Here is a 25,158-nt window from a genome sequence, read left to right on the forward strand (position 1 = left end):
TAATAAATGTTATTTGCAGTTAACAATTTTCTTTTTTCTTTATTACAATATTTATGGCAAGACTAGGTATATATGTCACTAGCAAACTCGGCGAACTCCGTTTCGCCACCAGATGGCTTCGTTTTTGAAATTTTTCCTGAATTTTCTTTGCTATAAACCTCACGGAGCCCGAGACCTTTCCAACGAATGCAAAACCGTGGAAATCGGTTCGTGCGTTCTGGAGTTATAGCGTCAGGAAGGAAATCCCGACTTATTTTTATATAGTAGACTACATAGTATAAAGCAAAGTTGCTTCCCGCATCTGAAAGTATGTATGTATGCTTAGATCTTTAAAGCTCAACGCATTTTGATGCACTCTTTTAATAGATAAAGTGATTCAAGAGAAAGGGTTATATGTTTAATAAATTATTTCATATATGAGAGAACCACTGATATTTAATCTACATTAATATTATAACGCTGTACAGTTTGTATGTTTGTTTGTTTGAACGTACTAATCTCAGGAACTACTGGTCCGATTTGAAAAATTCTTTCAGTGTTATAGGTATAGCCCATTTATTGAAGGCTATAGGCTATATATGTACCACAGACGAAGCCGAGGCGGACCGCTAGTCTTAGATAAATACAAAATATTTAACCCCTAATATATAAAGACATTAGCATCTTTGATACGCAAATATATTCTGGACATCAACATGCATTACCATAGTCGCATAAATCGAGCCTCACAAGACAGCAGTGAACACTTGAATAATATTCGCGTAAATCATGCTGAATTCATTATTGCATGAATGCGTTATACTTGCTGTAATTATATCTGTTATTTTATGTGTAAATGTTAATTGAATTATGATATATCTATAGCAGCGTCTATTTACCAGCAGACGTATAAAAAACTTGCGAAATCACATTTAGAAAAAGACTTTTTTATGCCTTAACGAATTTAAAATGGCTTTACATGTAGCAAATAAGTATAGCATGCTTTTTCTGTATCATTATCATCACTAGATAGCACAAAACAAAGTCGCTTTCTCTGCCACTATGTCCCTATATATGCTGAAATCTTTAAAACAACGCAACAGATTTTGAAGAACGTGTTAAATCGTTATAAAAGTTAGAAAAGTTGTAGAGATATGTGTATTTCGTTTCTAGGACGTATCCTTAACTCCGCAACAAACAACCCGATCCTCTGACTTCACAAGGATCGTCACAGAACACTCAAATTGTAAATGCGACATTTTGCGTAGGACTAGTTCATCTATGAGAATAGTCACCTTAGCAAACTCAACGCAATCAAGTAACTAAATCTTTAAAAAGGACCGTCCTAAAACCAAGAATGATTGTAAATTCACAGTGTTTTTGTTTTCAAATTAGGAAACTGGCATGTCCAATAATAATCAAAAAGTTCGACGACATGTGACACATTATGCCAATCCGTATTTGGCCTGCGTGGTTGATTATGGCTTGAATCTTCATTGGAGGCTGCAATGAGAACAAATATTTCTGCTGATAATGATATAGATCCGTCACGCTTTGCCATCACACGCATCACCCATCTAACTTGAGCATTTTCTTAAAAAACGTAACTTTCGGATATTTATATAATCTATACTAATATTATAAATCTGAAGAGTTTGTTTATTTGAACTCACTAATCTCTGGAACTACTGGTCCGATTTGAAAAACTCTTTCAGTGTTAGGTAGCCCATTTATTGAAGCCTATAAAGCTATATATGTACCAAGGGCGAAGCCGGGGCGGACTGCTAGTTTAGATATATAGTTAATAATATGTAGGCATCCAATTAACTATAATGTTTTCAATTTATTACATACGTGGTGGTATTATGGAATATTTAACTTTTGTGGATTTTGAAACATCTGTATAAAAAACGGTTAAGAAATGTTATAATTATTATTATGATAGTTGTATTTTGTAACTATATATAATATTCTATTTAGAATCCATCTAAATGATAAACCGTAACTTTAACCGACTAAATGATAACTAAAATTGTTAGCTTTATGCATTGAATTTTAGCGACCGTCGCTATTCATTTATTTATATTAGCTAATTCCCGAATGACATGAAATTAAGAACTTATCAAGGTGGTTAACTGAAGTATTTCACATGAGAATAAAATATAGATATAACTGATATAACTAATCTATCATTAAGTTTAAAAATAAAACTCATTAATTGAAGGCTGTTGCCGCCCGCCCAGCTAAGCTAGTAACTCCAAACGACCTTTTCCAATTTGCTGTAAAATTAAAAATGTCTAAACACTATAGATCAATATCATAATTGGTTATGTTGGTAGATAGATATTTCAGTTCTGCAATCTGTTTTAAAAATAATATAGTTATAATTTTATTCGCTTATTTACTTTCGTCGAAATATAAAAGCTTCAGAGTGGAGGCTACACGCCCACGAGCATCTATTTGGATCAGGGCTATTAAAGAAGTACCTATATCTGTGTGTAAATGGCCAATGTGTTATAACATAATGGTTGATGCGCTAAGACAATACAGTCCCCAGCGGCACCTCCCTCTTAAATACACAAGTGTCTTACCTCGAGTTAGTCTGATCGGCATCGCACGGATGTCCCGTCACCGTTCATTCCGGCGCCGAAGCCCGGACACAACACTGACACTCGGAAGAACTTGTTTGCGCGGTAAAAAATAAACAAATCGATATATATATCTGAGGAGCAAACGAGCGTCTGTGGACAGGAAGCAAGCATAATACCGAGGCCTCCGGTGGGCCAGGGTGGTGGAAACCACGCCCCGGGGCGGAGCAAGGTTTCGCCTGCGCGGATTATCGCCCTCCATGCGTTTACTCGCTGATACCACCAAGTAATTGTGATACAACAAAGGATGGCCTACACTACGAGAAAATTTTAATATTTATCTCTGTGTCCTTTGTGAAATTATTATTGGATGTATATTAATTTTTATTGAATTTAATAATATAAAAAGCAGAAAATTTCGTGATGTCATTGTTAATAATATCATAGTATGTTAAATTTTCGTCAATATTTGTTAATTCACATTTATCATCTAAAAGTATGAAAAGTGTTAGAATTACTGCATATTCAGTGTTTTATATAAAAAGTTGATTTTTTAACCTGCCACAAAAACACATTTGTATTGGTTGTGTGTTAAAAGCTTCCAAATTTCATTTACTTGTTCAGTCGTTTAATACTATATAACAACTACACGATGCATGTTGAATCAGGTTAAAATAATTCACAAATAACAATAAGTTATTTAATATTATGGGAATATATATACAAAACTGCTGGCAATTCAGCAGACAACCTGATATTAATGAAATGTGAGGACATTTAGGTACCTACGTAGGTAATAGATGTGACCTTGGTTCTCAGATTTATTAATGAAGTTTCATCCCTCAGTCATTTATTTGTATGACAGCTTAAAGGACTTTACCGAGCCTGGACAATGACATAGTATTTATTCTGATCCTAACTGCGCCATATTGTTTGCATAATAATACTAATAAAATTTAGAAGTACTTTAAAATACCAGCTATCTGCGTGTACTGCAATAATCTGTACATGCTATTGACATTCCACGATATGATTTTGTAGGTTTCGCACTGCAGTAATAGAATAAAATTGGTTTTTGCTATATTATATATTCAATAAGAATTCTTTTAAAAGCACTTGTAATTCGTCATAAAATAGATCTAGGTATCATTTACTTAATATCCATCTATTTATGTGATAATCTACTATATAAAAATAAGTCGGGTTTTCCTTCCTGACGCTATAACTCCAGAACGCACGAACCGATTTCCACGGTTTTGCATTCGTTGGAAAGGTCTTGGGCGTCGTGAGGTTTATAGAAAATTCCGGAAAATTTCAACAGAAAAGCGGGAAAAACGAAGCCATCTGGTGGCGAAACGGAGTTCGCCGAGTTTGCTAGTATTTTCTAATAATTATGCTAAAGATCTGCCCTGTGGTTCTTAAGACCGATTTACTTTCAAGGGTAAGACAGGAATAGTATTTTTCTTATATTTTCATTGTTATAACACAAGAAAAGGACCATAGAATTTTAATCCCTTTTTCCGGCTTTATAAAGTAAAAAAAGTTAATTCATGGGTCAAACTACGTATGTTTTGTCTTTAGAATTCCTCTTAATAGTAATATTTAGTAGTGCTAAATTAAACTGCCTTAATGAATATATGGAAGATGAAAATGTGGATATGGAAGATGCGGCATGGCTCTTATTTGTATATACTATATACATGCCATGGTTTAAATATCTGCTGCCGATATGATACTATGAAATTCGATAAATTAAACCCATCTAGTCGTATGTATCTACATCGATGAAATGCGTTATAATTCTTAATGCAAATGCAGCTGAATTGAGCTTAGCAGCGGCGGCACTGACATGGGCTCTCCATTGTAGCTTTTTAAGTCAACCTGAGAAATACAGTTTCTGTAGCTTATACTAGGGAAATACAGTTGATCCTTATATGGCATATTACGTATATCCTCGTTTTAAATAATATCTCCTCCAAAGCTTTTTTAGCTTCGGAAGCGTATATTCACAATTTGTTTTTGCACTTAACAATAATTTTTCAGCACTTAACCTATATATATTACCTATATGTATAAAGAAGCATTGCTTACAGAAATGAAAAATAGAATTAAGTATATTATGTAATTAATAATCTTCTTCCCTAACCAAACCTCTGCAAATTTTCATAGGCTGTGGTGATCGCTTCACATCAGGTGAACCATCAGCTCAATTGCCCACTATTACTTACATACGTATAGTATACCTAGTATTATGGTATCCATGATAGGTACAAATCTAAAAAAATTAATGATTTCCATGGTTTCCAATCCAAGTATATAGACATACGAAGGCGAAGGTTATATAACCTTTGCGATCCTAATCAGAACAATATGATTAAATAATAAAATTATTAAATTGTCACTGAACCTGTATAAGATTTACACAGTGCTTCAAAATCAAGTCTACGGTTAACGAAGTATACGAATGAAATTGTAAAGACACATAACATATTGTCAATAATAAGTTAAGTACGACAATGAAGATATGTCATAGATGCTTTGAGATTTGTTTTGTCTCTATTATATTATATGTTACGTATTATACTCACAGCAAAAGAGCGATAATGCGAAATTCGTGTTATGACTTGTGGCTCTAAAGAAGGGTCAACGCAATGCAAAGTATCGCTCAGAAGAGTTCGGTCTTTGAATAATTTTTCTAATACCACCTGAAAGCTCTAATATTTTGGAAAGAATAAAAACTGGCTGTGAAGATTTCGAAAATAAGTTTTCCACAATCCCTGGGCATTAAACCGACTAACACCCGCTATAATTATACCTACTATGTACTTTTTGTTGCATTGATCGTTAGATTCACTTATAAGGATAAATCTCTCAAACAAACTTAATACCCGTAAATAAAATAAAAGGAAAACTTCAAAATTCCATCATGTATATTGAATCAATAGTTACCGATTGTCGTGTAGAAATTGATATTATTATATGTTATTTATTATTGTGTAAAAGAAATACTGAATACGAGCCGAGGGAGAGAGATGGAGGAGACGTCCTTTTCTAATAGGGTGACCCCGTAGAGTCAATTAGCGTCAAAAATATCTTATTCTTTCCTATGTAATTTCAATTTAAAAAAATTTATTAATTCATTCATTGCATCATTTATTCATTCAACTAGACTATTTATTCATCCTTCAAAAGCGCTTTTGAATCAATTGCAAATACTAATTTAATTTTTACCACCCGTTCGAATGCAGTTTCAAATACAATTACTATACATTATGAACGCATTCGGGTTTAATTTACTTTACGAATATAGGTTTTTAGCTGCGCTCCGCAGTTTCACCTGCGCAAGTCGGTATCCCATAGGAATATCGGGATAAAAAACTGCCTATATATTATTCAAGTTGTCCAGCTATCTACGTACCTAATTTCATTGCAATCGGTTCAGTAGTTTTTGCTTGAAAGAGCAACAAACACACATACATCCTTACAAACTTTCGCATTTATAATATTAGTAGGATTATTAAGATTTGGTAATTCCCCAAAAAATATTATAAAAATTTATAATGCAGTGAACATATGTATTAAAAACGCTTACTTTAATTATTTCAGTCTTCATTATTATTGCTGTTTATTTATTTATGCAACACACATATTGACTTGGGCATAAACAGTTACATCTTATAGCTATAAAACGAACTTGATTTTGAATCATACTTATTCTTAATAAATTTACCGTAGCTATTATTATAAGTAATATTCTCTATAAAAGTAATATTCTCAATAATAATATGCTGAGAAGTCACCTTTTCAATGTATATGTTTATAACTGTATATAATCTCAATCAGTCTTTAAAACTCCACTTCGTCACTGATTTAAAAAAACTAGTGGTCACCGGCTGATGGACTTTCGATCACAATTTTTATTAATTTAATATAGTTTTTATATACTTTTTCAAGAAAAAATATTGAATAAATAAAATAATTGTTTTTTTTACGATTGACCTGCAAAATAAATATTAAAGTAAATAAATAACATGTTCCATCTAACGATAATTTAACTAGCCACTTTTACAGCGCAAATCGTAATTTTTCTATAAGACAGAATGCATTTTGACCGTACAATATCGCGACTGTACATTTTTTACGTTTATAAACGTCCAAAGTCCAAACTCTCTACACAGACAAGAAAATAATCAAAGCCATTTGTAATATATTTTCTTAAACAAAAGCAACACCCGTATAAGGGTACTAAGTCTGGGTCGTGTTGAGAGAGGAGGTAAGAATAAAATCGATATTTTGGATTTTTTAATTCAACTAACTTATTAGTTATTTTTAGTCGCATTTCATTTTTTGGGAAACTATAACATTAGTTAAACAGGAGGACCTTGGTCAAATACTCGTAAGAAGGGACTTATAATTGTAAGATAAATAATGAAGCTATTATTAGCTTACTTGTGGAAAGACTTTCGCAGCCACTGTACAGTCACAGTCGGCAATGGAGCTGATGGTACGCCTGATGGTAAGCGCTACCACCGCCCATGAACATTTGGAGAGGCGTAAGGTCCATTGCAGACCTTACACCTATGCAAATGGATTGCCGACGTTAAATTGGGAAGGAATTAAGAAAGGTCTGGCGAGAGGAACAAAAGAAAGGACTGGGAAGCATAAGGAAAAGGATATGGGCCTCCATATTATTTTACCATATTTTTATATTAAATATTGGTTTAATTTATCGACATTATAAAACGTTAACAAAACTGGCGCAATGACAAAAATAATTCGGTTGTTGAAAACGTTAAACCATTATATATTTTAATTTTTTTGTGGACAGATGTGCCATACAATTTGTATGGAGCTGTTCTTTTTCCCTGGATCAGTCATAACGTGTACTGATCCAGGGAAAAAGACTGATCCGAGTCTTGACAGACGGTTTGCCACTGCGACGATCAGTCGCGATCAGTCGCGATCAAACGCTCGCATCGTATGAGTGTGAACGAATGTTTCGTCAAGACTATCCCCCTCCACCTATAGTGAAATTATTCCAAGAGATTGCCGAAAGAGGAAACAGACATTCGAAAGTAGTTAAAGAACTTTGTCTCATCATTCCTTAATTCACTCATCTGTGTTATGTTTCAAACGTCCCTGTTGAAAATCTATCTCAAAGTAAAGGATGCACCCAATGTTTTATTCGTTTTCCACATCATTTTCGTCTCATTCGTCTTAAATACCATCAAAATATGAAAATATCATCGTCACCGTCCATTGCGTACGAAATACAAATGTAAACTAGCGACGAGATGAACCCCGGCTATCCAGCAAATCAAACTAATCGGATATAATGCAGGCACCCTTAGGTTTCAGGGCAAAAATCTGCTCGGATAAGTGGGACCTAACCTAACTAACCTTCTTTATGCATAACTGGCTCTTATGCATAAAGAAGGTTAGGTGAAATATATTATGATAGGCCATTTTTTTGCTTAAGAATATAAATAGTAGCAATGCAGTCATAAAATTGTATTAATAAAAATTTAACATACAAGGTTTTAACTGAGTTATCATATATATTTCGATTTATTATATTGGCACCACAGAATATATATGCGGGTAAAATTAAAGAACGAGACACGCTGCCCTAATCATAGATACCTCTCGGCTCAAATAATCGTCCAAATCACAGTTAGCCCAACTGAAAATGAAAGCCCTGTTTGTATCTTACGTCCAGTCCAGATTTAGTCTTTGAAGCAAACAAAATTCAAATTTCAATGTCAAGGGATTATAGATAGGGTTTGAATGTGAATTCAGAATTGTCAAATGTCAATTGTCAGTTGTCACTACAATAAGTACCCACTCCATAACCCGCTCAATAGTGTAGTACTCACTTCTCGTGTCTGACTGTTTTGTTCATGTTTCCAATTAATTAGTTATTTATTCGTTACAATTTTAATGTTGTCTCATAATAAGGAAAATTCAAAATGATATGTAATCTCTATTAGGACCTCGTATTGGGTAATAGTCATCACAACGTACATATGTGAAATGATTTTCCTGTCACAAAATAACTAGCCTGCTTCATAATCAATACATAGCAACAAGAACGAAGATACCGAAATTTAACAGAAAGTCGGTAAGATGGATAACAATTTATCCTTGAAGAAGCTATTTTCTTCGTACCAAAAATGGGTTATTAAGAATCCCAGTCTTGTAACTGATGTAGAAACTGTAGCGACTTGGTCTTCGTATTTTATAGCTGGGAAAATAAACAAATCACCAATTGTTTCTGAACTCGTGTACGCATTATCGAAACTGTTATCATTATTCAATGACAAAATCATAAAAGATGCTTACGGCAATGATGTACCCCATTACAGTTTACAAGAACAAATAAAATTATGGTTGACAATTACTCATTATTGTGAAGTATTTGTTGAACTAGTTGTGAGGCATAAATGGGGAACAAGAGGTAAATGGACAGCCGCCACAATTTTACAATTATTCAAGTGCTCCTCAGCTTTAGTGTTGCTGTACAGATTCAAAGAAATCACAATACAGCATCCTCCAATACCAGCCTTACAAAGGAAGAAAAAAGTAGCTGAGGCTATGGATTCTGAAGACAATTCAAATGAATTTTTCACATTGAAGAGATCGGGCAGAGTGATTCGACGTGTAGAAGGTGCCCCACCTGTTGGATTACGGGATTGGCAGCCAATTAAGATAAAAGATGAAAGTGTACATTCCATAATGCAAATAAAAGATTTGAAAAATGCTGAATTGTTACATGTATTGAAACCAATAATACATCTGGCTGCAATGAAAGTTTTTGGTACCAAGTCTTGGAAACAATGGCTGTTAGCCTTAGGCTTGGATATTGCCAGTTTCAGACTGTACAATCGGCACATGGAGGAGTTAAACTATGACCAAAGGTTAGAAATAAGCCGTAGAAAGCTCAGTCTTGTACTTTACTTGTTGAGAAGTCCAATGTACAATGGGTATTCTAAAAATGTCATTGAAAACATCTTAAAATCAACATCAAACACAATTCCAGCAATGTCCTTTGTTTGCGGACCGATCTTACAATATTTGAACCATTGGCAAGATATTTACTTCTATATGTGGGCTATGTAGAAGAATGGTTTATATAACTTAATAATTTAAAAATGTGTTTGTTTTCATGTTTTATTTTTGGGTTTATAACTAGATTTATTTTTTTTTATGTATGAAAAGCTAAATTTATAAATAGGCATAAGCTCATAACTGGTTATACATTTCTATCAATGAATATCAGTGCTAATATTTACAAGAAAGTTTGTATAAAATCTTTATATTCTATACCTTATGTATATTATCTATAGTTGTTGTGATTTACTGGTGTAACATTTTTCTTTTTATATAAGTTTTATTGTGTTTCGTTTACTGTATTGCCAGTTGTCATGGGATTGGTAAGTAGTGATTAAGAGAACTTTCAATCGGATGGATTCGGGGGATAAATAAAATCGACTTTGCAATTTTATTGTATTTTATTTAATATTCAACCAATACAGTACATATTAATTTGCATAGGGCCATCAAAACTATCCATAGTATAATTGAAATTATTTTAATGTATTATACATCAAAGTACAGTTACAGTACAGTTTACAGTAGTTAATATCTGAGATCGAAGTCCAGTATTATAAATTAAAATTGGAGACCAAAGACATTCCAACAGGGATGCTAATATATGTCATCTTCCGATCTGTTTAAAGGCCCTAAATATTTTATTTTTTTATTGGGACAATATAATTTTCTTAATTGTTAGTTTCTTAATTAGTCATATATATTATATATTTAAACTTATATTATCCTGCCCCAAAAATATTGTTGATAATAATAAACAATTTTCCTAACTATTCTAATTTAACTAAAAAACGATTAAAGCATAAAAAAAACTTTTGATCACAGGCGCAGCAAAATTCCTTCCAGCTATAATAGAATATTTAGCCTCATAAAGTATTATATATGTTTACACATTTGAATCGCCAATGTCTACGAGCATAAATACAGACAATACATCAGTTTTTTAAAATAATTCGACTAAATAGTTTGCCCGGCATTTCTCGTGATACGTATAGTCTTTAGCTATCACGGGTCTAAATTACCACCGCTGAAATAATTTTTAAATCAATCCAGTAACTACTTTAATTAGCATGTTCAAATAAACAAATGCCATATTTTATAAACAAGATTTTTAAAGTCCGTTGCTACGCCCATAATTAAACTTATTCCTAACATAGATTTGTACGTATTAATACAAAATACTAAACACAATAACAGATTATGATTTAGTGCCATTTAATAATTAATACTTACATATACGGTTCGGATAATTGGCGGATGAATATTCTCGCAAAGATCAGTTTATAATTAAAGAGATTTTGTTATATCTTACAACGCGTTTGTTTAGTTAACGATATGACAAATAAAACAGGCTCTCCAAAAATGAATTGCAGTTTTTAAGCATAGGAAATAAGTTTATATATATTTAATTCAAATAGTTAATATTTTCATATCCCAAAAAGCACCTTATTCTCTCAATAAAATATAGCTAAGCATATATTTTTTTTTTAATTAAAATATTTGCATTAATGATATAAAACTATTAAATTACTGTAAATTAATTTCATTCACATTTAATATACTTATATAAAACAGTTATTTTTTTCAATTATTGTTATAAATTTAGTTTCGTTTTTCATGTAGTAATAAATTAGTAATTGAATTTATTTATTTTATCACATGCTTCCGGCCAGGGGCGTAGCTTAATGGGACCGAGATAGCTTATCCCGTAAAACAAGATATGGATTCGAAATTAATTTCTAGACAATAATATATGCAATCACTTATAGTAACTAATAGTAACCATTGCCACACCCCTAAGATCTTAAGCTATGTTCAAGATAAGAATTAGATTACTTTCATAAATACTTAAACACATGAAGTATATTGGGATTATAACGATAAATTTATTGTTGGGACGTCCTACTTGGTTATTTTATTAAAATTTACTCTAAAATGGCACCACCTAAATCCAAGTCGTGAAGGAATAGACTGCTTCAGTTGTGTATCTTTCATTTAAACATATTTTAGGATTAAATTTTATATCAATATAACCCCAATGCACTTTAAGTGATTGATAGAGCAATGTACTTGAGTGATGTAATAATTAGAGACATTTTTTATACTAAGCTCATAAAACGTTTAACAAAATACCGATTACGCAGTACTTCCTAAAATTGACCAACAAAGCGTGGTATGTTTTACGAATCGACTTAACATCCTTTTGTGTGCTGTAGGAATGTTGTTCATAATTTTAAGATATTTAACAATTACAATAATACAATAAAAATTACAAATAATACGTAGATTGTGTAAAATGCAGTAACACAAATCCAAAAGTGTAAAACATTGTGTTGTGGACTTAACAGTTATTAATAAACAGACGACTGCTGTTGCGAGGGCATTCTTCAAAACAGATATTTCTGAAACAAATAATAAACTTAGTGTTTGGTAGAACAAAATTGTTACAAAGCCCATGGTTTCACTAGAGACAAAAAGCACCCTCTGTGCTAATCCAAAGTTCTATATATCAAACTCAAATAATTATTTATTCATTTCAAATTATTTAAGAAGCACTCTTAATCGACATAACTTAGTTTTAGCATTTACCTCCGTTTACCATTAATCTTTGTACCCAGATATAGATCCGATCTTCTAAAGCAGCTTACAAATTTATAATAGTAGTAAAATTTACCCACAATATACGTGTATTTATATACATATTTAGTACTGGTTGACCTACGCAATTTCGTCTGCTGACAAAAAAAATAGTTTTTGCTACATTTTTCATTAATGTTTCGTTCAACCTATTGGTTGTACCATGAAGAAGATCTTATCTTATATCTATAAAACTTTCCCTATTAAAGGACTACAAGGCAGAGATAAACCTTTCAATCTAGTAATTCTCCAGATACTCAGTATAAGCATAAACAGATATAATACTGGTATGTACCAGATCTTAGTTGTTCAGCCAGTCCCAAGAGTCATCATCCCCTTTCTTCTTGATCTGGATGTTCTTCACATCTGGCGGTGGGCTTGAAATGCCCACTTGCGACAGATCACGAGTGTCCAGATTATTGCGGGTGGTCACAGACTCCTTCCATGGTTGGGTTTGCTCGTTCCTGTGTAGATAAGTGTATATAACATATAGTAGTAGATGTTACATGTCAACCAATAAATTTATAATGTAGGGAAAAATATAAACACCGAACGTGTACCCTACTTAATTATCTGTGCAAAATTACTTTTAAACAAAAATACTCAACTCAATATCGTTAAATTGTTTGCATTTAAATTTGTAGGTAATAAAACGACCAACTTAAAACATATTTACCACTTGGAATACGGCTCCGAAGTGGAGTTCTTCATAGCTCCATAGCTTTGAGGCTGGTTTTGCATCCCAGAGTTGCTCGCGCGGCGCAGTTCCGTAGTCCCTCCCAACGAGGTCCATCCACCACGGTTGTTTACCTAACATAAATAAAAAATTATTATTACTTTTTCTATTTTTTAACCCATACTATTCTTACTAATATAAATGAGTGTGTGATTATTTATTTGTTTGTCCATTTATCTTTCTTTCACGTCGCAAACAGAGCGTGTTCATGATATGATTCTTATAAACATAAGTACAGACACAGTTAGTACCTTCATGACTCATGGTTTACTGTACTCATTTTTAATTTTCTTATGTTAGAAATGAAAAAGTATGGAATTTGGGTTCATATTTTAAATAAGGAAATAGTTTATATAGAAACAATATTGTATAATTTCTTTATTGAACAAGTGATAAGGTAAAAAGATATGAAGATTATCAATTTCCATTTCCAATGTTTGGAAGCAATAATATCAATGTAGCTTGACATTTGCGTCATATATAAATTAACTATTCAAGGCTGTTGCAACAGCCTGGCAATACTCGTTCATGCTTCAATCAATAACTTCATCAATTTTTCATAATACTGATACTAGGCCACGTAAGCTACTTTTCACCTACGATAACATCTCATTCCCACTAGAATTTACATTGGCAAGCGACCGCAGCCGCGGGCGGTATTCTATCATAATATAAAGAGATTTTTGAATCTAATTTGATTATATACTGCTTATATTAATGGATGCAAGCTTCTTTATTACCGTTTATCTAAAAACTAAATTGTTCACGTCACGTCAAAAGACAGCACACAGTTATAGAAGAACCTATCCATAAAATATAATATGATATTGACGGAGGTTTTTTTTTGCATATTTTGGTTAATAAGTTTCGCTAACTATTTTCTGTACCTATAATTTCGAAAAGTATAGTATAAGTTGTAGGTTACATGGTTGCCCCCTCCTCTGTACAAAATATCTGCCAACAGTCAACTCAACTCAATTTTCAAATTATACAAGAAAAGCGGATGAGGGCAAATGGGGAAACCAAATTAAAAAACGCTTCGCTCGGTCTACATCGAGGAATCTATTGTTACACGATTAATATTGTCATAAAAAAAATTAAAATGACCCAGAATCTTCAAAAAAAGGCGACTCGACGCCATTTTTTCAACATGGCGAAAGAGATTTCAAATTCGAAAAGTGCATAAAATCACCCATTTTCTAAACCCCTTGGAAACTTTCTAGATCAAACTGACTGTACTAAGCATTGAACGAATAGCATTGAACGAATTTTATAAATAATTAAGCTAACCTTTCTTCGATCAATAATAGGTACCTATTGATCGAAGTTACCTTATTAAAAAATTTAAATGTGGTGTTGATGAAAATAAGATCATTGGACAAAAACCCACCACTAAAATAAAATATAAGTACTATACTCTACTTAAGACACAAAAATATAATATCATACATATATCTTAATAATTGTTTTATAGAAACAACTGGATTTAATTGAACCACAACAGTCATTTTTATTATTTTTTTTATCCAGCGCTACGCAATCGTATCTATCAAAATTGGTTTGACTTAAATATACAGCTACAGTTTTTATTATAAATCTATTCTAATGATAATAAATATGCATAGGTCAATCAATTTAATCTGTCCGATTGAACATCGAGTCTAAGGGGGTCGGTTACTTGTATTACTTATATAACTTCGAAAGTACTGATCCGATCATGAAAATTCTTGGAGAATGGTCGCGGATCCCCCCTTTTTCGACAGAGGAATTCCACCTTCCTTCCTCCACAACATTATTTACTATTTAATGCATATAATATAATATATATAAAATCAAAGACAGAAAAGTAAACTGTTAATGATTCAGCAATATCAATTCTAAACAGCTTTAACACTTATACTTTATTAGATTAGACAAGTGAAAGTGACGCTAAGGTTCGCTATAATTGAGCAGAAACGGTACTTTACTACGACCTATTTCATTATCGGTGTTTGTTTCAACTTTATCCGACTTTTCCCCAGAAAACATATATTCTATGTTATTACATATGAAGAAAAGTAAATAAGATAGTTGAACATTGACTTTTAACTATTGAGGTATAAAATACTTTTATTTATTGAAAAATACGATTACTTTGGACTAATACTAACTTTAAGTCAACAACAAGCCAACACATTAAGCACTATGTTTAAAATGTGAATTACTCTGCTATTTTCCCTCACAAGAAACCTATTAACCGTTATTAGCCTATCAACTATTATTCTTGAGTGAAATGTTTAATTTTTATTGAGATCATGGAGAGCCTGGGCGGAGTCATGGGGAGGGGCTAGTATCAGTATATACGTATCAGTATAAGTACCTATACATAAATTATATTTTTCACAGTAACTCACTAAATTTACAGTCAGTTGGCATACTTTTTTTTTTATTAAAAATTAATTCGCTACTGAACATGAATTAACAAAATAAACCAATCTAGCAATGATAAGACTCTAATCAAAAAAGCAATTACAGAAAATGTTTAATTCATAGGTTTTTTGCTTGTGTACGCTATTTATTCACAATAGATTACCTTTTCAGTGACAGTGGAAGCCATTTCTGTCACTTTCTGAGAAGCAATGCCTCCATAACGCACAGCACCTTCTGTGGCGCTGCGAGCCGCTTTTGTGAATAGCGACCAACCCTATAAAAATATTTATCAACATAAATCGGATATAAAACGAAGGAAAAGCAGCTAGGATACCCACGAATGACTAATTATAATGTCGTGACTATTGTCAAAATCACAATAAATAATAATAATAATAAATAGCATTAAGTTTGATAATTTAATCAAACTCGATCTTGAAACCTTTTTCTTTATCGAGGCTTTTATTATATTAACTAAATTGTAAGAACACGAATAACACACAAATTATAATAGTCAACTACATATATATACACATAATTCTGCACAATGCATATTGTTACATATTTGCATTTAGCTAAAATAGGTCATCCGAGTTGATCTGGATTCAAAACATAATGGATACAAAAGACCCAACGTACCACTCACTCAATAGAAATCTATTTGCACATTATATAAGTTATATAGTATGTATATGTAGTTACGTAAAGCAAGTGTATGGAACTTTTTAATATTACAAATGCAAAAGTGTGTTAATTTGTTTGTCGCAAGTCGCAACGGAGCGATTATATGGTATGTTTTCTATGGCTGAAGATATAGTGGAGAGAGAATGATATAACATTCTCTGTACCGCTTTGTATCTTCTCTCATTCTCATAGGAATAAATGAATTTTATCGTATTGAATGACAACCATCTTTCCGCCCGCGTAATGAAAGAAAAATATGTGATAGTCTCGGGGATTCCCTAGGACGGTTCCGTCTTCGTGGGATTTCCAAGATAACAGAACTATCCTATATGCTCTCAGTTCTTTATCTCTGTTAATACAAAATTGCATTCAAATCGGTTCACAGCGAGTAGAAAAGACATTAAGACAAAGATAGTTTCTTTCGCATCTAAAATATAAGTAGGGATTTGTAAGAAAAAAAGACATACAGTAGCAAAGGAGGACAGAGCTGCCTCGACCATCTCATTGCCGGCCACTGGAGACGTTGGCGTTGAGTAAGAGTTGGTGTTGCCGAAGCCAGTGTAGCGATTGCTGCCATACTCGCTACTAAAAAACGTGTTTTCTATCAATATTTTATTCCTAAGAAATGACCTCAGACATGCATCGCAACTAATCAATAACAGTTTCACATTTTCTTTCTGGAATCTTTATGAATTATGAAGGTGACTCATAATGGCTTGTACACTTTTCAAGGTATAGGTTTAACAAATTATAATTTTCTACAAAAAGACGTGAGGAGAGTACCACAAAAAATTTTATAACAGATGAGACTAAACGAAGGACCAAACACAAAAAGAAGCACGTCAATCAACACAGAGTTATCGAGTATCAAAACTAAAAATAAAATCAGTATAATTAGCACCTCTTTCGGTTATGGTATAATTGAAAGCAGATAAAATAAAAAAAATAAAAATAAATTATAATAAAATGCATTTTTTTAAACGAACCTATTTTGAAAACCTAATACATCAAGAAGTCAAAAATAGTAAATTCGCAAAAAAGCACATAAATTAAAATATAATAATTTGTTATAACTAATACAATATCAAACAAAATATGTCCCCACCCAACCACTTGTTTGATAAAAACGAAGCCAAAGGTTAAAGGTCAGTAGTGAATAAAAGTGTGTCACGCAAATGTTAGAGGTCATTAATTATAATATGAAATAATAGTCTACGAATAATCTTTTCTCATACTATACATATGATAATCATTTTGTATAATATATAAGAATAATACAGATGATTTTATCCATATTAGCCACATACCCGGTTTCGTCCAGGTGGATTAGTTTTGTTAAGGATCTTAATCCATTATTATTAAAATAATAATAAATATTATTAGATCCTAGCATTTGCGCGCGGCTTCGCATTAAGTTCGGAGTAGTGTAAAAGATGTTATAATACATTTAAACCTTCCTCTTGAATAAGAATCTTTTTGCGTAGTTTTAAAGATTTAAGCATACATAGATAGAGAGGCACAAAGTCTGCGAATGTCCATGGGCGATGCTGATCCCTTACCTCTTAGCTCAGTTGCCCGCTATGACATAAAAATTATATATGCTGCAAATTATTTTCCAACACAATCTTATCCACTTTTTAAAAATCTACTTTTATTCCTGTAAAATTTTATAAAAAACTATGATTCTTCATAATCAAAGATTACATTATTTGAAATAACTGTGTTATATACAAAGATGAAAAAAAAATACCATCATATTCTGAAATTTAAAATACAATGTGCATTACTTGTAAGAAATTTTGTGACATTCGCATGATCAACATAAAATTCGCAAAATAATAGGCATTTTGCACAAGAATACTTACTGATAGCTGATATTGTTATCGGAACCACTTGAATGAATTCCTGTTTCGTCAGACGAATAGAAGTTTTGCGACTGGTTCCATTCTGTAGGTCTTTCCACAACCTCAGATTTGAAATCAGTAGGGCTCCATTCTTTCCCCTCAGCAAGAGCTGCTATCTATGTTCACATAAAAGTTCTCAATAACAGTCAAATCTCAATGTTGTGTCTATAAAAATTACGCATATTCAGTAAATATGCACAGGTATAGTCAAAATATATTTATTTATTTATAACTCTTCAATATGACTATACGTAAATAACCTTTATTACCATAATGTTAAAAAAAGTAAATACTTGTAGTTTTGAGGGTTCAAAAAATAAAAAGAACAAAAGTTCCTCATCCTAATTATAAGAGAAAGGTACACCTTATCATAATGAGAAGCCTTTATTCCTATTATTTAGTGGCAGCTGAACAGTATAGGTTAAGATGAAATTGCTAAGAGGCATACCACCAAACAATAACAAGTAACAATTACATAATAATCTTTTTTAATAATCATCAGCCTTCCATCTATTTCTAACCACTTAGATTGCTATATTTTAATAAAAAGAAATCAGTATGAGTCTGATAACAGTATTATTACAGCGAAATAACTGTGGTAAAAGTTCATTGGACATATATGAAAAAACAAATTTTCTCTGTAATATTCTAAATTAATATATTGCTGGTGTCAAATATTTACTTCAGAGGCCATTGAGCAATTTTTTAATTCATAGTAAAAAGAAGGGAAACTAATAAAAATAAAAATTAACAAAAAATTAATTAATTAACAAATTATTTCACTAGATTTTAGTGCAAAATGACTTCTTAATTACAAAACTTGTAATTTTTACTGTTAAAGAAATGAATATCTTTGTTTATTGTTTAATTATACTACAAAGAATAAAATGCAAATAATAGTCTTGTTTTTTGTGTGAGAGATAATATAGTAGAATCAGATAAAATATTTCATCACCATCAGCCCATATATGATCTCACAATAGGGAAGCTTACCTAACACTGCACCGAGGGGGTCACATAAGAATCTAAGTCTAGCGAGTTGACAGAACATATAGGGTTTAGAGCAAAAGGAATCCGATATAACCTATAGCCCGGGGGGCAGTGAATACTTTTGCAAGATTTTCCCACTCGTAAAATAAATAAATAAAAGCAGCAGCAAATTGAACTTTTGATTCTCTGACATTCTAGTTGCCTCTTATATTTTCTTTTATATTTCTAACCATGGGGATTTGATGCAGATATATTGAAAAATTTATTTATTTCTTGAACACTCTTCGAGTCTTGAAAGCCAGACTGTTTAATTAAAGTCTGAGGTCTTATCCAATGAAGCACCACAGCACTATAATATAATATATCAGACACATGAAAAGTAGTGATTTACTCGAGTCTGATATATTTTATTATAGTTTTAATAGTTTATTTTGTTGGTAATTAATTATCTACTATGCACAAACTAGTAGAATAAACTTAGCAATATTTAATAACATAATTCATCAAATTACTCAAAATATACCACAGTAATATGTATGACAATTGTTCCCGCATGATATCATTTGTTGTGGTGATGTAGAAAAGACTATGGAGCAAACACCATCCTTTGAAAACCAACTTCAATATTTATTATGATTTTTTTTTTTTGGTTGTATAAGTGAAAATTTAACTAAAATCTACTTTAAAAAGAATCTAACCAGTAACATTAAGAAATAATTTACATTGAAAATTTGAGACAATAGTATAGCAGTTGTTGTATATTGCGGTTTAAGAAATAGCCAAACTATAACTTTAGACACAGAAGAGTCATGTATAGTATGTAATATACCTTTTGTCTATACATAGCAGCAGCTTTAGTGTTATATTTCTGTGTAATCTTCATATCAGATGAATAGTCGCCTTGACTCTCCAAAAATTCTCTTGCTTTAGAGTTACCTCCAACCTGTGCATTAATGCCATTAAAACAACAATAACCACTATATTGAAAAATCATTTAAATCTTTAAATTCATGTTAATTGCTAAACACACAAAACCTAGTAATAGTTTGTAAAAGGGGATAGAAACAAAGAAAGGTCTACAGAAGCTATAATTATTATAACATACCATCATTTTTTCTAACTCTATATCTTTCCACTTGTCCATAGTAACTGAGCGCACAAACGAGAGATGCACTCCAAGGCTGCGATGAACGCCTGAACATTCTAAGCAGATCCATATGCCGTAAGTAACCGACACCCATTGAGGATTGAGGGTACCGCACTCGAAACATTTCTACGGAACGTTATAAAATGATGACAATATTGTCGTTATAGATCGATCAAGTTATTATAAAATAAGTAACAAAAATACCAACGTCGTTTTCATTTAAGTTACGAATAAAATTTAATTTCCGCCGCGTTCTTGGAGAAGCCATATTCTTAAAAGAACAATTTAGCAATAGAACGATATGTCTAACAGATACAAAGCCTAATGAAATATTTGATTTAAAAAAAAATTATTGTGAGATGAACAGATTTAAAATTTGCGATTACTGATCTGCCGACGACGACGACATAACCGTCACTGTCAAAGCAAACTCAGTCCACTTGGCACTTTTAGAACAGGTAATGAAAAATGTAAATATGCACAGAATATGTGTAAGAAGTAAAAAGTTAAGGTTCAATCACGCTAAAAGATATTAAAAGAAGTAAATTAATTACTATTGAGATGATTTTTGATGACAATTACGTTAGACACAAGTAATAGTATGGTATTTTATGAATAATTAATGTAAATAAACCACCTGTTCTATATAATATTATGTCTCAATAACAAAATTAACTTACGTCTAAAGATCTTTCCGCTGAAACTACACAAATAAGTACTGTAGAAATCATTATTGATACGGAAAAATTATATAAAAAAAACAGTCTGGGGCGTTAAAACCTCTTGATCAGTAGTAGTACTTGTTTGGTAGTTTGAATTAATTTATTATGGAAATTCAATAATTTACTTTGTGAGACAATATAGTTGAATCTATCATTAAAACATTTTTTTACTTTTTTAGAAATTACGTTATATATTTTCTATAGTGCTTAGATATATAAACAGAACAAAATTGGGTCTTAGAAATGATAGTGATAAAACCATTTTTTTACCTTCTCACATAACTATGACGAATAATAATTTAAGAATGCTTAATTTTAAATAATTATATCCTTAGAACATTAACGTAGTTCGTGTAGACGAAGCTTTTCAAAGGACTCGACAGTCATGAACTCGCGACACAAAAATGTGACAACATAAAAAGTTAACGTCGGTACGGGGAGCATCCACTCCAACACCGTTTAGTTGAAAGCAATTATTAATTTACTCTTTGGTAGGAAGGCTGTGTCGTAGAGAACTTTTAATGATAAATTTAGCTTTTACATCAAATTTTATATTGAAATTTGTATAACAAAACACGTGCAGCTCTATATATACTTGTTTCATCTGTTTAGACCTTATATGAAGTTTATGTAAAATATTTACCAGTGTATCAAGTTCTCTAAAACCGCGGGTTTTGCGGCATCCGGCTGCTCTTTGATACTTTGTCAATACAGGTGTGAAATGTTATAATAGTACAATGAATAACGACAAAATGGGCTCAAACAATGTCGAAGCAGAATACATGGACATCGCAAACAGAAATGCTTGGCCGATAGTTTACCAGGTAAATTTTGCCTACATGATATGACGCGTTATTTTGCGTTATGAATGCCACGCACTAGTGACTAATTTGAGTTTTATATTAAAAACCACAAGACTATTCGTTAAATTAACAAGTTGCTGAATAGAAATATGTCTAGGTTATAAAATAAATAGTCTGTTCTGTCTTTACAAAACATACTTTCTGGCAACCATGTTTTGTCTCTATTCCATTGCATTTTACCTTCTATAATTCCTCAAAATAATTTCTTTCAATTGTAAATGTAGTTGAAATGAAATGTTGAGATGTTTTCATAGTGGATAGCTATTCTTTTTGCTAATTTAAATGTGTTACCTATGAGTGTTAGTTACAATTATATGCTTACCTACACACATTTTGTGAAAGATTTCAACATATAAACCAGTTATAACATAAAATCATTTGTTACATATGGTTTAGTGAGGTGTATTATTACAGACTTCTTTGTTTAAGCATGCTAATCTCAAAAATGGCTGGTTCAATTAAAAAAAAAATTGTTATGGTCAACATGGTCTATTGACCATTTATTGAGAAAATCATCATGTGTGATGTGGGTGAAACTGTGAAGAACTGCTAGTATATTATAAAATATAATATGTTTTGATTCTACAAATACATGTTTTCATAACATTATTATTGTTATCAATTCTATTTAGAAAAGAGCACTGTTTACAATATCATGTTGATTGCCATAAAACATTGTTTTTATTTTATATTTAAGAATTGATGAAATTTGAGAAGTATGTCAAAATAAAAAACAAAAATGGCCTTACACTTCCATGGCTTTAATCCTCTAAAAGTATAAAAATTTAAATTTGTCAATTTCGTATAGCTCGTGACAAATAAAAATATTTCTTTAAAAAATATATCGGCTTTTGCATATGGTATGGTATTTTATTTTTATTTTTGTTTAATTACAATGTGGACTTATTGTGTTTAAGAAAATTGGTCAAGAATGCCAATCCTACCCCTACACATGCACAGAGGCTAAGAAACCCCAAAACAAGCCACTTAACCGCTACAGAGATGTAAATCCCTATGATCATAGCCGTGTTATATTAAAGCGATGTGAGAGAGACTATATCAATGCCAATCTTGTTAAAGTAAGTTGTTACCTTTCTACACTGTTTTGATAAAATCCAAATTTAAAAAAAAAAAAAATTGATGTTTATGGATCCACCTATGCACCTATATATAAATAAAAAAAACAACAGTTTACTATAAAAACCTGTCTGTTCAACAGTTAAATAAAAACTTATCTTGGAAATGTTTTAGCTCTTTCATGGTTATTACCCTCAGTTCATTTTGAAATATTAATTTCTAAATATAGTTCTAACCTAATATTTTTAATGAAATATTAGGCTAGTTAAAATTTAATGTTGACTTAAATGTGCTTTTAAATAGTGATTTGCGTATTTTTAGATGGACCGTGCAAATCGTAAATATATTCTCACACAAGGGCCACTTGCATTCACCGTTGGACATTTTTGGTTGATGGTATGGGAACAAAATAGCCGAGCAATCTTAATGCTTAATAAATTGATTGAGAAAAATGAGATTAAATGTCATTGGTACTGGCCCCAAGATATTGGTTCGGAAATGGTGCTGAGCGAGGTTCAGTTAATAGTTCATCTTCTAAGTGAAGAAGATTGCAATTATTATACAACAAGGAAATTCAAGTGAGTTTTTTTTTTTAATATTTAAACAATTATTCTATTTATGTCTATATCAGTTAATAATATTTGAATTCAACAGAAACATTACTATAATGTTCAGATTTTAAATTGAAACCTTTATATGCTTTCATGTGGCATCTCCGTTAAATTTATTCCAGACTGAGATTGCTTCTAACTGTATCACTGCTAATTTCGTGTATCCTTATTCAATCCAATTGCACAGCGAATATTGCACGCGTATGTCATGTGTTATTCATTTGTCTTTTTTATGTTATGAATTCTGGTAAATATTTGTTTAAAAAGGCATACTACCTTAATTATTACTTAAATTATCTCTTTGTTATGAATCTTTACTGATACTTCTAAGTATTGTATATTTACAAGTCTTTTATTTTTACTTCATGTTGCAATTTTCGATAATCCAAATTCCGAGTATAAATAGAATGCATAAATAAATGGAGCTCAGATAGCTAATTGCCTACATTGTGCAGAGAAAAATCGATCAATATGAAAGGTTCACTATCAGCTTAATATGTTTGCCCTATTACGACGACTGTGTTTTTATTCTAGACTGTGTAGGACACATTGTCTGAAATTAAATGTGTAAATAGGTCCCATATGAAACATGTACGACTATATGAAAATTAAACATGATTGCTGTATTCTGAGCACGCGTGCCCAATGCCAACAGAATAAATTGATTTGGCCATAAGCAATTATCGCGCTGGTGACATTACGCGAATTATTAATTATAATTAAAATATTAGTTGTGTTATAAGCAGTAAGTGCGAATGTAAAGAATTATTTTTATTTACGACAGACTTGCCTGACGTTAATTAGTTATTACAAAATACAAATTGTCATCCCTTCCAAAAAGAAGGTTCAATGATACAAAACTTTGATACTTTTATCTGAACATGACATCGCTTATAAACTTAGATATAGGGTTCGTTTCTATTGTGATTTAAAACAAAAATTAAGCATTTTAAAACACGTTGCTCTAACGCTTACTAGTATTAACGCTAGTCGTGGTATCACGGTTATGCGCGAAAAGGTCAGAGTATTTGTATCACATTTCACTTTATGCTTGTAATTTAAGGGAAAGCTGGGAATTTAAGGGAACTCGATGGTATATAGGATATACTCATTTGCAATGTCATCACTCGCTAAAAATTCGATATCGCATTGAAATATATTTTTCTACACATACTTATATCTACTACTGAATGATTTTAAATTTGAACAGGCCACGTTCAAAATCACGAATCCCAAAACTCTGAATCTCAATAATATTTAATAATCCGATATATTGCATTGAACAATAATTTTTAATTGATATGACCGTGATAAATCTTGCCAATCTTCCGCCTGGTTTCCTTTGGATTCCGTACCGTTCACGAAATCTGCTGTGAATTAGTTATTGTGACCCTCTCCCTCCAGTTGTTACGCTGGTCGTAGCGTAATAAACTAAAAAAATTTGATTGATAATACACAAATTTTGATATTGGAAAATATTAACTTATTTTATAATCTAAAGCTGTATACATATTCTCTATATACCAAACACCTATATAACTAACGAACGTCTTTACGCGGATTTTATTCATTTTATTTATATAATTTCTAATTCTTCGCTAACAAATGCTTTACAAAATTTAAAACCTTGTAACGGAACGCACCCGAGCGGCGGTAAATTTCAAAGAGAGGTTAACGCGACCATAATTCTATACGATGGCC

The 25,158-nt window shown here is 31.7% G+C and overlaps 4 protein-coding genes across 5 annotated transcripts in view; 2 read left to right on the forward strand and 2 right to left on the reverse strand.

The window, feature by feature from the left end:
• LOC119835889 (DNA-binding protein D-ETS-3-like) overlaps positions 1-2,717 on the reverse strand; it is a 58,013-nt gene extending 55,296 nt beyond the window's left edge. The window contains exon 1 of the mRNA XM_038360988.1: positions 2,571-2,717. The gene's annotated coding sequence lies outside the window, so the exon portion shown is untranslated. The remainder of the gene's footprint in view (positions 1-2,570) is intronic.
• Positions 2,718-8,412: 5,695 nt separating this feature from the next.
• LOC119835452 (peroxisomal membrane protein PEX16) lies at positions 8,413-10,069 on the forward strand. The gene has a single exon (XM_038360275.1). The coding sequence runs from the start codon at positions 8,694-8,696 to the stop codon at positions 9,684-9,686; it is 993 nt and encodes a 330-aa protein (XP_038216203.1). The 5' UTR covers positions 8,413-8,693; the 3' UTR covers positions 9,687-10,069.
• Positions 10,070-12,609: 2,540 nt separating this feature from the next.
• LOC119835451 (ADP-ribosylation factor GTPase-activating protein 1) lies at positions 12,610-20,597 on the reverse strand. Its single transcript, XM_038360274.1, has 8 exons — positions 20,393-20,597; positions 20,143-20,310; positions 19,867-19,980; positions 18,009-18,163; positions 16,611-16,728; positions 15,623-15,733; positions 12,991-13,124; positions 12,610-12,778 (listed from the first exon to the last, which is right to left on the reverse strand). Exons 1-8 carry the CDS (start codon positions 20,450-20,452, stop codon positions 12,616-12,618), a joined length of 1,023 nt encoding a protein of 340 aa, XP_038216202.1. The 5' UTR covers positions 20,453-20,597; the 3' UTR covers positions 12,610-12,615.
• A 727-nt stretch (positions 20,598-21,324) lies between these two features.
• LOC119835403 (tyrosine-protein phosphatase non-receptor type 61F-like) overlaps positions 21,325-25,158 on the forward strand; it is an 18,902-nt gene continuing 15,068 nt past the window's right edge. For both annotated transcript variants that reach the window (XM_038360170.1, XM_038360169.1), the window contains exons 1-3: positions 21,325-21,730; positions 22,687-22,848; positions 23,168-23,424. In XM_038360170.1, the coding sequence (XP_038216098.1) occupies positions 21,644-21,730; positions 22,687-22,848; positions 23,168-23,424 (506 nt within the window). In that variant the 5' untranslated portion in view covers positions 21,325-21,643. The remainder of the gene's footprint in view (positions 21,731-22,686; positions 22,849-23,167; positions 23,425-25,158) is intronic.

Source organism: Zerene cesonia, chromosome Z (genome assembly GCF_012273895.1).
Source record: "Zerene cesonia ecotype Mississippi chromosome Z, Zerene_cesonia_1.1, whole genome shotgun sequence".
NCBI classification, from domain to species: Eukaryota; Metazoa; Arthropoda; class Insecta; order Lepidoptera; family Pieridae; genus Zerene; species Zerene cesonia.